The sequence below is a fragment of the Urtica dioica genome, chromosome 3, assembly GCF_054948205.1.
Source record: "Urtica dioica subsp. dioica isolate 48M chromosome 3, U.dioica_male_clone48M_v1_H2, whole genome shotgun sequence".
In the NCBI taxonomy this organism is placed as follows: Eukaryota; Viridiplantae; Streptophyta; class Magnoliopsida; order Rosales; family Urticaceae; genus Urtica; species Urtica dioica.
In genome coordinates, this window is record NC_142758.1 from 943,585 (window position 1) to 957,506 (window position 13,922).

General features: G+C 33.1%; 3 protein-coding genes across 3 annotated transcripts; 1 reads left to right on the forward strand and 2 right to left on the reverse strand.

Moving 5' to 3' along the window:
• Positions 1-1,510: 1,510 nt before the first annotated feature.
• On the reverse strand, positions 1,511-3,727 carry LOC149401908 (uncharacterized). The gene is made up of 6 exons (XM_089609349.1): positions 3,691-3,727; positions 3,296-3,351; positions 3,003-3,099; positions 2,075-2,856; positions 1,843-1,927; positions 1,511-1,752 (listed from the first exon to the last, which is right to left on the reverse strand). The coding sequence occupies exons 1-6, from the start codon at positions 3,725-3,727 to the stop codon at positions 1,511-1,513; spliced, it is 1,299 nt and encodes a 432-aa protein (XP_089465475.1).
• A 3,366-nt stretch (positions 3,728-7,093) lies between these two features.
• LOC149401909 (uncharacterized) lies at positions 7,094-8,650 on the reverse strand. The gene is made up of 2 exons (XM_089609824.1): positions 8,032-8,650; positions 7,094-7,651 (listed from the first exon to the last, which is right to left on the reverse strand). Exons 1-2 carry the CDS (start codon positions 8,648-8,650, stop codon positions 7,119-7,121), a joined length of 1,152 nt encoding a protein of 383 aa, XP_089465950.1. The 3' UTR covers positions 7,094-7,118.
• Positions 8,651-9,566: 916 nt separating this feature from the next.
• LOC149401910 (uncharacterized) lies at positions 9,567-10,534 on the forward strand. The gene is made up of 2 exons (XM_089609350.1): positions 9,567-9,702; positions 9,800-10,534. The coding sequence occupies exons 1-2, from the start codon at positions 9,610-9,612 to the stop codon at positions 10,532-10,534; spliced, it is 828 nt and encodes a 275-aa protein (XP_089465476.1). The 5' UTR covers positions 9,567-9,609.
• Positions 10,535-13,922: the final 3,388 nt, after the last annotated feature.

Genomic DNA, 13,922 nt, shown 5'->3' on the forward strand with positions numbered 1-13,922 from the left:
CAGGTTGTTCAAGAGAGTGTGGCCCAGCAAGAAGTTCTAAACAAGTAAGTTTATAAACGCTTGAGAAAGAATGGCCAACCAATTCCAAAGCGAACAATGACAACCACGGATCAGCCACCTCCAATAGTGACCGAAAATATCCAAACCCAAAATGAAGACGTACACAACCCGCAGGTAATATTATCGATTTCTAAAAATAATGTTAAAAATTGGTGAATTAATAGTTGTTAATTTATCATATTGTGATTATTTGTAAATGAACAGGTAGTTAACAAGGTCACGGATGATAATGGAAAGCAAAAAAAGATAGAAAGGTCATTGCCAAATCCACAGCCTGTCACACAGCGTCCAAAGCGGACATGTAGGAAATCGGTGTTCACTACCTCACCATACGCCACCGAAACTAGAAGTAAGAGGACTGAAGAAGAAGAACCTAACAAAGAACCCGATGGCGAGGACACAGATAACATGGCAGATGAAGAGAGCAGCCAACCATCTTTTGATATAGGAATTTGAAAATTTGTTATTTACTAAACTCTAGAATAATTGCTCTTAAGTTAGCTTTTGATGAACTTAGCTATTATGTGAGTGAGTGCTAATGCATGAATGTTAATTAGCACATGACACTCATTTTGGGTGTTAAGGTCGTTGGTAGATCCTCTTTTACGAATTAGATTGGAATATTTTGAGTATTAGCTACTATGTGGCCATATTCCAGCTTATTCAAATATGTTAATTGAAATCTTATTTACCAGCTATTTACATTAGTATATCGTGACAAGTTCTGTTAATGTACTTCTTATTTACCATCGAGTGGAGGCCGAGCTCGGGAGGCCGAGTGGAGGCCGAGCTCGGGAGGTCGAATGGAGGCCGAGCTCGGGAGGTCGAGCTCGGGAGGCCGAGTGGAGGCCGAGCTCGGGAGGTCGAATGGGGGCCGAGCTCGGGAGGCCGAGTGGAGGCCGAGCTCGGGAGGTCGAATGGAGGCCGAGCTCGGGAGGCCGAGTGGAGGCCGAGCTCGAGAGGTCGAATGGAGGCCGAGCTCGGGAGGCCGAGTGGAGGTCGAGCCCGGGCGGCCGAGTGGGGTCGAGCCCGGACGGCCGGTCTTTGGCTTCTCGGCCATGGCCCGGCCGTTGACCGGGGGAGGTTTCTTCGGGCCCCCGCGGGCGCTGTTGACCCGGGACGGACCAAGTTCTGTTAATGTACTTCTTATTTACCATCAATTTACATCATAAAACCAGTTTAGTTAAGTCTATTTGTTGAAAAGTAGTTCATAAAAAAGTTATTAAATGAATAAAATAACGTCATAACAACATATTCAAAACATACATGTCTGTGAAGCCTTCATTACATGAATACAAAATAATTCTCATGTACTCAAGATTAACAATATGAATAAAAACATAAAATGTTCAACAAATAAACAAGCAATTATTCAAAAATCTCGAAAATGTAAACAACACAAATTTCACCAGCAAAAATTAAAAATTATTAAAGGCATCTCAATAACCAACTATCTGAGGCAACCCCTTTTGTTATGACCAATCTGGCCACATTTGCCACATCTATGATTGTACGGGTGGAACTTTTCATGCTTCGACCGATACCTCTTCTCTTTTGGTCGCTCAGCTTGACGTTTATAAATGGGAGGCTTAATAACTCGAGCATCAATAGGCAGCTCCCAGTCGACTTCATGAGAAATTGGGAAAACATCTTTCAGATAGGTGACAGCAAAGTATTCTTGACTATAATATGCTGGCACAAAATCAATAGGACGTAAATTTTTCCTATATAAAGCCGCACACGCATGAGAACATGGAAAGTCTTCAAGCTGCCAATAACAACATGTGCAAGTTCTAAGAGAAACATCAACAACTCGACGAATTGCCCCATCAACCACTTCAAATTCATTGTCGTTAATGGCATTAACCTGCAGTTGCGTGTAAATAAATATTGTCAATAGGTTGTAAATTAAAAACAATAATATGCTGTTAATAGCTTGTAAATAATAAATATGCTGTTAATAGGTTGTAAATAATAATACAATTAACAGAAACTGGAAAAGTTTATAACTCACGTTCATGAATCGAGCAGCCTCCTGCGAGTCAAAAAGTATCTTGAACCCTGTTCCTGTAAGTCCTGATTGCATCTTTGGAATTAGCTCCCTCTTCTTGTTGATCCAATTTTGAATTAGACTTCTATAACTCAAAACAAGACATGCAACCGGCCAGCCTCTAGCTTCTCGCAAAACAACATTCAAACACTCAAAGATGTTTGTGGTCATTACATCGAACCTATTCCCCGGAAACTTGCTCCTAGCCCACAGCTCTGGATCGGCTTTGAGAAGATACTTTTTGATTTTTACTTTGTTGTTGGAGAGTATATTAAGCCAATATTCAAACTCTTTTACAGAATACGCTTTAGCACATCTATAGAAAAGTGGCTGAATGTATGTTTTACCAAATTTTGCCTTCACATTACCCCAAAGATGTTGCATGCATATAGCAAATTTCGCCTCCGGGAAAACATTGCCAACCGCCTTGTTAATTGACTTGTGCCTATCCGAAACAAAAACCAAGTCTTTTCGAACACCATACACAATTCGAAGATGATTCATAAACCAAGACCAAGATTTGTCATTTTCAGAATCCACAATACTAAAGGCTAATGGAAACAAATGATTATCACCATCTTGAGCAGTGGCCAAAAGTAATGTGCCACGAGATTTGCCTTTCAAGAAAGTATCATCAACAGATATTACTGGGCGGCAATATTGAAATCCTTGAACAGAAGCACCAAATGCCAAGAAGAAATACCTAAATGTCCCATCAGGTTCAATCTCGGTCACTGTATAAGACCCTACAATACATAACAGTTTGCTGTCTGTTAATAAGTCATTGATTTACAACAAGTTCAGTAAATAACAAAAAAAAATCGAATTCATATTGTAAATGTATATAGTATTTACAGACTATAATTATAGTAAATAAGCTGTAAATAAAAACCTGGATTTTTCTCTTTGATCATTTCACCAACTAGTGGTAAATGACTATATGACTCTTCAAAATCACCACGAAGATCCCTCAAAGCTTCTTTACGACACTTCCATGCCCGAAAATATGTTACCTCCACATTAAATCGGGTCCTCATAATTTCAGCCACAACGGAAGGCGTAATTTGATTTGCCAATGACCCGCGAAAATCATCTTTGACACATTTGCTAATAAGAACAGAGGATGCATGTTTATTCTTGTGCACAATAGATTTACCATAACAAGTATGGTCTTTAACATATGACCTTATGACCCATAATCCAGAATTCTTGCAAACCGATGCATTTAACTTCCAGGCACACTGCATATCCGAACAACCAATACTATAACGCGTTTTACTGGATCTCAACACCTTGAATTCAAAATTGTTGCGAACTGCAGTCATGCCAACAGCCATTTGAAGTACATCTTTGCGTCTAAATACGTTATTAACATTAATTTCAAAATTCATAGGAAAATTCTTCAAATCCGGTTCATCGTACAAAACAATTTCTGCCGGGGGTTCTTCATGACTAGAAAGAGGCAATAAAGCTTTGGACGATTCATGGCATTGTTGCTCAAATAAATTCACTGAAAAAAGGGTAAAATTGCATGAGGAAATTTTTATAAAAACTGCATAAAAAGATCAAAAGACACATACCTGAATCAATTAGAGAAAAGGACGACCATTCATCCATGCTTAGGGACGATTTATTTTCAGGGGATAATTTTTTTTCAAACGTTGAAACCTGGAAAATAAAAAAGTTGAATAAATTTGAATAAGCGTTCAACAAATATCAACTGTTAATATTTTCAATAACGTATAATTATTATTAACAGATATCCAGAATATATTTTGTAACAAAATTAGAAACTAAATTCCTAAAAATATGCGTTAATAAATAACTACATGCACGAATTCAAATTTAAAATTTTGAATCAGAACTTTCTAAAATCTCGCCAACTTGAATATTGAATAATTAAAAGTTGCCGAAATTTTTTTCAAATTTCAAACGAAAAAATTGCCTAAAAAAGAATTAACAAAATCGGTCAAATAAGTAAAAAAAATCTTTCTTAAATGAGCTGCCACGTAATCATCTAGGCTATTTACGGATTATTAACAAAACGTTGGCCAATTTTAAATCGTTACACATTCCGTGGCTTAAGCAACTAATTTTTTGTAAGAAAAAATCCAACAAATCTAGAGCAATTAATAGTTGTGCCTTTTTTTTTTTTATAAAACTTAGTACCTTTTTTTTTTTTTTTTTTTTTTTTTTTTTTTTTTTTTTACATATGTGTACACTAAATATAAATAAAGCATTGCGTTCTTGAAAAGTACCCACTTGAATTCTTGAAAACATTGCGTTCTTGAAAATTGGCTTAAGGTGTTACATTACTTTTTGTTACACAATGTGTACGCTAATGAGTGTTTTTTTATTTAAAAAAAGAAAAAGAAAAAAAAGGGTACATCACCTATTGCCTTCTTATGATTTCCAAGTCTCATGAGATAGAAGAAAAAAAAAAGGAAATCCAACAATATAAGTTTGTAAGCTTTATAATTATTAATAAAATTTACTAGTCGTATTGGTATCTATATATAGAGTTGAATACTCCATCATTAGTTGGACTATGAGTAGGATTAGTTTCTTAAAAAAATTAATACGTTTAAATTTTATTTTATTTTCTAAATGAAGTCTTTTTTTTTTTGCCTCACGTTGAGGAGAGTGAGAGAAAGAGGTTAGACAAATAAGAGCATCTTTAATTGTGCAAAAATAGGGACTTGCTAGCAATTATGAAAAATTTAAAGATTTGTAAGTAACTAGACCACTTTAAACATGTGATTTTAGATCTAGCCTATGTTTGACAATTTTTAGGAATATAGCCAAATGGCTTATGTGGCAGTAATTAAGGTCTGATTTACCCTTATTTATTAACAAATTCGTCACTTTCTCTCTCCTATTTTTTTCAAATAATTTTTTTTGCATAAAAACTTCAAAAATTCGTATCTTTCTCATACGAACTCGAAATTGAGTGATTTCAGATCTTACAAATTCGTGGCGTCGAGATCTTCAAAAATAGACCCATTGTGTTTGATGAAAAATTATGTTTAATGTATTATATTTACATTTCCATTTATTTTTTTTTTTATAAATTTCAATTATTTCCATATTTAAGGTAATAACATGATTTTTCTACATCTATGGTATTAAAAATGATTTTTCATCAAACACAATGGATCTATTTTTGAAGATCTTGGTGTCACGAATCCGTAGGATTTGGAATCACTCAATTTCGAGTTCGTATGAGAAAGATATGAATTTTTGAAATTTTGATGCAAAAAAAATTATTTGAAAAAAAATAAGAGAAAGAAAGTGACGACTTTGTTAATAAATAAGGGCAAATCAGACCTTAATTATTGTCACATAAACCATTTGGCTATATCCCTACAAAATTGTCAAACATAGGCTAGATCCAAATTTCATAGTTTCATTTTGGCTATTTTGCTACATTGCCCAAAAATTTAAGTTATTAGCTTAATCATTGTTGCACATTTTAGCTATTTGCTTGGTAGAGCAAATTAGCTCTATAGAGCAAATTGGTTCTAAACTAAGCTTATAGGTCCCACTTATTTTTCAACCAATGAGAATGCAATAAAATGTAAAAAAAAAAAAAAAAAATGATTAATGCTTAAGCAACAAGATGAAGATTGACTTACCACTAAAGAGCAATATTGCTTAAAAAAATTGTAGCTTAAAAAATTGATTTGACAAATTAAGCTAATATACCATTGAAGATGCTCTAAGAAATTTTGGTGGCGGTTATATAATATCATATAATACAATATCTTGATAACTATATTTACTTGATGATATATAATTCAAAATTGCTAACTATCCTGAGTTATTTATCGGGTTATTTTTTGAACGACTTGATGACATGGATATATTTAATAATTTTATTTTTTATTTTTTTGAGTTTACTAAATTAGTCAGAATATCAAAAGTTAGCTAAAAGACTTCACTTTAATTTATTTATTATAATGTATTATATGATATTATATACATCACCTATTGCCTGCAATACACGGTCACCATTCACCATTATTTTTTAAAAATGATTATGATAAAGTTAAAAAAAAAAATGAACCAGAGGGAATGATCTAGTCGCTGTCGTTGTTGCCGGAATCGTGGTCGTCCTTCTTCTTTCCGTCGTGGCCGTGGCCGTCAGACTTGGAGCTCTGCCGCCGGTGGCCTTGACCTTGCTTGATCTTCTCCATGAAGCCTTCGACGATGGATTCGGAGTAGTGCTTCCTCGGCGATGGCAGTGTGATGTGCTCACATTGTTTTTGCTTTTTATTTACATGTGATTGTTGTTGGTATTTCCATGGAATTATTGGTGTTTTTGTTGTTGGTGAATTTTTTTACATGGAATTGTCGTTGGTGTTTTTTTTTTTTTTTTAACAAGTCTTGGTTGGTGGTTATCAGAACTCGTGGTGGTTATGATTCATTTGTATTCTCTAATCGTGTTCTTGTCAAGCTTAGTTCTGGTGTTTAGTCTTTTATGTTTTATTCGTAGCTGAATAGGAAATATTAAGAGAGAGAGAGAGAGAGAGTATTATTTTTCTTTATAAAATAAAATAAAATATTTGTGTTGAGTTGTTGGGATTGGGATCAATCTTGGTGTACTCCAGACGCCAGAGTCTTCTTACCTTCTTGCTATAGTCTCTTTATAAATATTAGTATCATATATAAGGGCAACCCCAACCCAATTTCTATATTTGGTGTTAATTCAACACAATTTTTGTGTTGATTTAGCACCAAATTTTTTTTCAACTCCAATCACAACACCAAATTTCACACTAAAAATACTATTCACCATTATTATATTATTAAAATAAAACAATCTCTTTATTAAAAAATATTTCAATAAATAATTATAGTGGTGATATTTTTTAATTAAGTGATTAAAATTAGTACTTACCAATATTTAACAAAAATTAAGATAAATAAAAATAACATTACTAATTAAAATATTACATTTAAATGATTCAACATAAAAACATACATTTGAAAGATAGATTACATCGTACTAATTATCAGAATTAGTATATTCATTCCACAAGTGCTCAATTAATGCATTTCGAAGTTCAATATGAGCGTCTCTGTTCTTGATTTGTCGGTGTCGAGCTAAGAATTGTTGAAATCGAGCATCTTCATCGGCTGCCATCTCAACTTCAACATTTGGAACTTCGGCTTGTTCTTCAATGGTTGGATTAACATCGCGTTCATCTTCTATTATCATATTATGTAAAATAATACAAGATGTCATGATATCATGTAACACTTTCTTACTCCAAAAGCGGGATGGTCCGGCCACAATTGCAAATCTTGACTTCAACACTCCAAATGCACGCTCTACATCCTTTCTACATGCTTCTTGCTTCATTGCAAATAACTTTTTTTTTGGACCACGTGGATCGTGAATAGTTTGAACAAGGGTCGACCATTTTGGGTATATGCCATCAGCTAGATAATAACCCATATTATATTCTTTTCCATTAATGACATAATTGGCCGGTGGAGCAGTACCCTCAGCAAGATTAGCAAAAAGATGAGATGCCTCTAGCACATTAATATCATTATTAGATCCTGGTAGACCGAAGTATGCATGCCATATCCAAAGATCATAATCAGCTACAGCTTCTAGAATAATCTACAGCTTCTAGAATAACCCATATTATATTCTTTTCCATTAATGACATAATTGGCCGGTGGAGCAGTACCCTCAGCAAGATTAGCAAAAAGATGAGATGCCTCTAGCACATTAATATCATTATTAGATCCTGGTAGACCGAAGTATGCATGCAATATCCAAAGATCATAATCAGCTACAGCTTCTAGAATAATCGTAGGAGATCCACTACGTCCAGCATATTGACCTCCCTAAGCTGTTGGGCAGTTTTTCCACTTCCAATGCATACAATCTAAACTACCCAACATACCTGGAAATCCTCGACGCTCGTTAATGTGGAGAAGTCTTGCAACGTCATTAGCATTAGGTGCTCGAAGATAATGGCCTCCAAACACCTCGACAATAGCACGGCAAAATCTCTTCAAGCATTCCAAAGTTGCGGACTCGCCTATTTTGATATACTCATCGGTGGAGTCTGCCGGTGATCCATATGCCAACATTCGAAAAGCGGCTGTTAGTTTTTGCAAACTAGATAACCCGAGTTTACCGAGTCCATCTCTTCGTTGGACAAAGTAATTGTCATGCCTTTGCACAGCATCATGAATTTGAAGAAATAAAGCTCGGCTCATTCGATATCTTCGTCGGAACATTGTCTCTGGGAATCGAGGATTCTCTGCAAAATAGTCGTTGAAGAGATTGCGAGCGGCTTGTTCCCGATCACGGTTGATAACGATATGACCAGGAGTAAATCCACGATGAGAGCCTTCGGTATTTAGCATACGATTTAGCATGAAATTGTTGTTTTCAGTAATTTGAGATATGACTTTGTTTTCTAGATCTTCATAATATTCATTATCTGAAGAAGAAGAGGAAGACGAAGAAGAGGAAGAAGATGGTATGTAAGATGAACTACCATATTGAAAATTCATCGTTTTTTATGAGGAGAAGTATACGGTAAAGAAGGAGGTGATATTTTTCCAAGTATGAAACTCATCATTTATAGAAAGAAATAAATAGATCCGGAAACAAATAAATAGATCCGGACCGTTGAATTTTAGATCTAAAATCTAGCCGTTCAATATCTGTCACATCTTGTCTCTGAGCATTATCAGAAACAAACAAATAGATCCGGACCGTTGAATTTTAGATCTAAAATCTAGCCGTTCAATATCTGTCACATCTTGTCTCTGAGCATTATCAGAAACAAACAAATAGATCCGGACCGTTGAATTTTAGATCTAAAATCTAGCCGTTCAATATCTGTCACATCTTGTCTCTGAGCATTATCAGAAACAAACAAATAGATCCGGACCGTTGAATTTTAGATCTAAAATCTAGCCGTTCAATATCTGTCACATCTTGTCTCTGAGCATTATCAGAAACAAACAAATAGATCCGGACCGTTGAATTTTAGATCTAAAATCTAGCCGTTCAATATCTGTCACATCTTGTCTCTGAGCATTATCAGAAACAAACAAATAGATCCGGACCGTTGAATTTTAGATCTAAAATCTAGCCGTTCAATATCTGTCACATCTTGTCTCTGAGCATTATCAGAAACAAACAAATAGATCCGGACCGTTGAATATTAGATCTAAAATCTAGCCGTTAAATGTAGCCGTTCAATTTCTATAAATAAGACTTACTCCTCAACTCATTTCCTCACGAATTCATTATTCACCTCATTTCTTCAAACATGACTTCAAGTCGCAGTTCTTCATACTCTGTTCAAGAAGATATACTCTTGTGTCAAACCTATATTGATATTTCTCAAAACCCAATCATAGGGATTTCCCAAAAAAAAGATCAATTTTGGGCAAGAATTGAAACAGAGTATCACTCAAATGGAATCCAAAAAGTTAGACCAAGAAGATCTTTAGAAACTAGAATGGCAACCATTCTTTCTGCTGTTTCGAAACTAAGGGGATGTATTAACCAGATTGAAAATAAGAATCCCAGCGGTGCTTCGGAACAAGACATTGTAAGTATTTATTTTGTCGATAAATGTATACATTATATTTATTTTTTATTTGTACTAACTAACTTTTTATCATCATTCTTTTATCAATATGTAATAGTTAACTCAAGCGAAGATGTTATTGGTAGAGGATGCCAAATACAAGAGGGGCTTCAAATTCGACCATGTGTGGCCTATTCTTAAGGGAATTGAGAAATTTGCTGGTAACAGCTCAAATACCGAGTCCCCGGGTCTTAACCATCCATCATCGTCATCATTTTCTACCGAGTCACCTGTAACCCCCGGTATGAATTCATTTGATCTTAACATGAACGATCAAGAAGGCACTTGCAATTTATCTGGAAGACCAATGGGTGTAAAAAAAGCAAAGAAACAACAAAAAGATGCTGAAGAATTTAAAAAAATGATGGACAAAAATGAGAGTCTTGTCCGAACTATTAAAGATTCTAATATTGATAGAATTGAAGTTCAGAGACAAAAAAATGAACTTCGAAAGAAAAAAATTGAGCTAGCTCAAATGAAAGAAGAGAATAAAATTTTATTCATGAATTTGGATACTATATCCGACCCAAATATGCGTGAATTTCTAGTAAAAGAAAAAGAAAAAATTATGCAAAAAAGAGCACAGACGAACCAATATGAAGAACAAGGAGAAGGTTCTGAATATTATGGATCTCAATATCGAGCATCTAATTATCAACAAAATCGAGCTCAGGAAGATCAAGCTCAGGGAGATCAAACTCAGGGAGATCAAACTCAAGGAGATCAAAATCAAGATTACACTCAGTATTATAATTATCTTGACGGAACTGGAAATAATTTTCCCCGTTTTTAAATTGTGTTTTAAGTTCTTACTATGTCTTTTAAAATTATGTTATTGTTTTTAGTTTTTATTTTATTTTGTGTGTTTAATTTAAACTTTGTAATCTATGTTTAAATTTTTTATGTTTTACTTGAAGTTTATTTTAATGTATTTTTTGTTGTCAATTTATGAGTTTTGGTGTTTTATAAATAATTATAGGGTTAATATATACATATATATATATATATATATATAATTAATGTTTAATGTGTTATTAAAAGGATTTTTTTTAAAAAAAAAAAAAAAAACTTTGCCGTGTGATACAGTGTCACTGCAAATATAGCGTGGCACTGTATCAAACACTATATTTGGTGATACAATTGCAGTATGGTTGGAGCATATCACACGGCAAATATAGTGATTTGCCGTGTGATAGGAGAAGCTCTAATACAGTCTTTTTATTTTTATATGTTTAAGATTTTGTTTTATATTATAATTAAATAACGAATCTTTTTAGGAGGGTTAGAGAAAGAGTACCACATCTACATCGGTTAAACTTTTTTATTTTCGACATTAATTTATATAATATCATATAATACATTATAATAAATAAATTAAATAAATAATGTTGGTGGCGTTTATGAGTGTCATCTTTTTCAATGATTTAACAGCGTTTGATTTATGAATGTCTTTTTTTGGTAGGTTAATGTTTTGGATGGCAGTTTGAATATAATTGTCATTGAAAATATAAAATAGATGGCAGTCTTTCAGCAAAACGCTACATTTCAAGTGCCACTAAATTAACATTTTTCTAGTAGTGACTTCTAAGTGAGATGGGAATAAAACAACGTTTGGGAATGAAAAGATTAGATGTCGCGATCGTTTGGCTAAAAATGAAAAGGAAATAGTGTATGAATTGTAAATTTGCATTAATTGTGGCTTATTATATTATATAGATATATAATGTTGTTTATCGCACTGTGTTCTTCGACTCATTGTTACTCTTGATGGTTGATGGTGACGATGTTATTGATTGTGAACCAATATTAAAATATTTACACTGAGGTGGAAAAATATATAGATATATCTAACGTTGTTTATCTTAAAATCTTTATCATGTGAAATCAGCAAGATCAGGAAATGTATATGCCGAAAGATTTTATTTCCCCGAAATAAGAACGTTATTCCATACAACACCTAATTCTATATATTCCCTTGAACCTTGATGCTTCATGCATGTCCTTAGCTGTGAAAATACGCCAATCTCCTAGTGAGATTCATGTACCAGAAATTATTATTAATTATTGACATAACCCAACAAAATTTTCGGAACTGACAATATGGCTAATTTTATATTTTCATAACAATTATATGGTCTTGACATAATTGAGATAAGAGAAAATAACCAAGTTTAAAGAGTCAATTGCGACTTAGTTAATTCTCATTACAATTTGGGTGGTCTTTAGCGGACTAGGATCTCAGGATTTTGTGGATATATTCAAGAAATTGTCACGTCAACTTAGGTATCGTAGTCGAATTTTTAAGAGTTAGTATATTCAAACGTGCAGGTCGTGAGATCAGATATTTGGACAAGTTCGAATCAGGGATTTGAGTTTAAAAAAAATATAATCACACAAGATAGTTGCATCAGAGACCTAACACTACTATAAAATTGAGATCTTACAACGTTAAAATACAATTGTAAAATAATTTTACGACGCTTAGTATTCTAGAAGGAATCATCAAATATTGTGGTGCCAAGGACAATGTGGAAATTTATGGCCACGATGATAACAGCATGAAAGAGACCATGGTCCCGTTTGACATAGTTTTGTTTTAAAAAAAAGTGTTTTTAGCTGTTTTTTTTCTTCAAAAACTGACAAGGTGTTTGATAAACTGCTTATAAAACAGTTGTTGCTGTTAACAAAAACTGATTTAGCATTTGGTAAAATAAATATATTATAGTAAAAACACTAAAATAGACATGTTCTTAATAATTAAATAATAATTATTAATATGTTTATTTATATACATATATATGAATAATATTTTGTACGAGGATATTACAGTAATTTATATAGCAAACTTAAAAGCACTTTTTCTAAAAGCTAAAAATCCTAGCTTTTTCATCTCATGTACAAAATCTAAAATCACTTTTAAAGTATTTTGTAGAAACAATTTTATCAAACACCAGATAAACAGATTAGTTTTTTTTTTAAAACAAAAACAGAATTTTTTAATCTCAACCAAACGCAGTCCATATACGCGTAATGCATTGTATTGGACAGGAATAAAATTTTATCATCTTAAATAAGGAAAGAAAACAAATCATCATTCCCAATATTCAAACTCTTTAGAATAAAAATACGTTGGGAATATTAATATTGTAAGAATGTTTTTACTTGCTGGGGATGTTAATATTGAAGATTATTAGCTCCAAATACGACAATTAAGTGGATTTGATGGTCCCCTGGTTTAGAGGGATGAAACAGTAAAATCACATGAGCTTGTGTCCTAACGTGCATGACACGTGCCTTCCTATGGCCACTACTAAACCGACGTGTGTTTATCCTCGTGCTAACTACCGGTCTTATGTTGTATTAGATATGAAGAGATCTTAATCATCCTATAAATGAAAAACAACTCATACTCTAACCTATATTCTTACCTTTTACTCGATGGATAAAAAAAAAAAAAACCTTTCACTCTCATTTTCATTATTTACTTTGTACTTTTCTTATTTCTTCTAAACTTGATGTTTAAGCAGTGAAAAATTTCTTTAGTCGGAATATTCATATATGTAAGCAATAACAAGCATGTTGTAAGATAAAATTGTGACATCAATCTAGTCTGTAAGGACGAGATTTTAGTTTACCATGCAAGATATCAATGACAATACATCGACTTGAACATTGATTAAGCAGCTATATAGAATAAATTTTGTTAATGTTAACCTCGAGAGGACGAAGGTTGAGGAAAATGGAATAAATTGTTATATATTGAATAAGTTAAATGGAAATAAGATTCAAATGTTATATTGTTCATTTTGAAAAATTAAAAAAAGTGCAAAAACTAGTTTTCACTCAAATTGCCAAAGAGTCAAAATGTAATTTTAAGATTTATTATACGATGATAAATTAAATAAATATTATAGATTAAAATTTAATTCTTAGCCATGTATATTAATAAGATAAATGTCAAGTTTATCAATTGATTTTACACATGTCATTTTTCTATTAGTCTTAAACTAATTAATATAGATTAATAAAACATAAAATTGTGATTGGTGGATAACCAAACCACACAGATTCAAGCGTGTGCCTTATGTGGCTCTACGAATTCGGTCAAGAAAGACTATTGGCACTTGGGATTTTGTATATATAAATGCCACTTGGTGATAATTTAAATGACATAGATGTGT

Bases quoted from the DNA above. Each gene is read 5' to 3' on its own strand.
- LOC149401909 (XM_089609824.1), bottom strand. From the start codon at position 8,650: ATGAATTTTCAATATGGTAGTTCATCTTACATACCATCTTCTTCCTCT. The intron at 7,652-8,031 runs GTATGTTGGGTA...TTAATGTGCTAG, and splicing joins CGAGCGTCGAGGATTTCCAG to AGGCATCTCATCTTTTTGCT.
- LOC149401908 (XM_089609349.1), bottom strand. From the start codon at position 3,727: ATGGATGAATGGTCGTCCTTTTCTCTAATTGATTCAG. The intron at 3,100-3,295 runs GTCATATGTTAA...CGGGCATGGAAG, and splicing joins TCTGGATTATGGGTCATAAG to TGTCGTAAAGAAGCTTTGAG. The intron at 2,857-3,002 runs GTTTTTATTTAC...TATGTATTGTAG, and splicing joins GATCAAAGAGAAAAATCCAG to GGTCTTATACAGTGACCGAG.
- LOC149401910 (XM_089609350.1), top strand. From the start codon at position 9,610: ATGGCAACCATTCTTTCTGCTGTTTCGAAACTAAGGGGATGTATTAAC. The intron at 9,703-9,799 runs GTAAGTATTTAT...AATATGTAATAG, and splicing joins GTGCTTCGGAACAAGACATT to TTAACTCAAGCGAAGATGTT.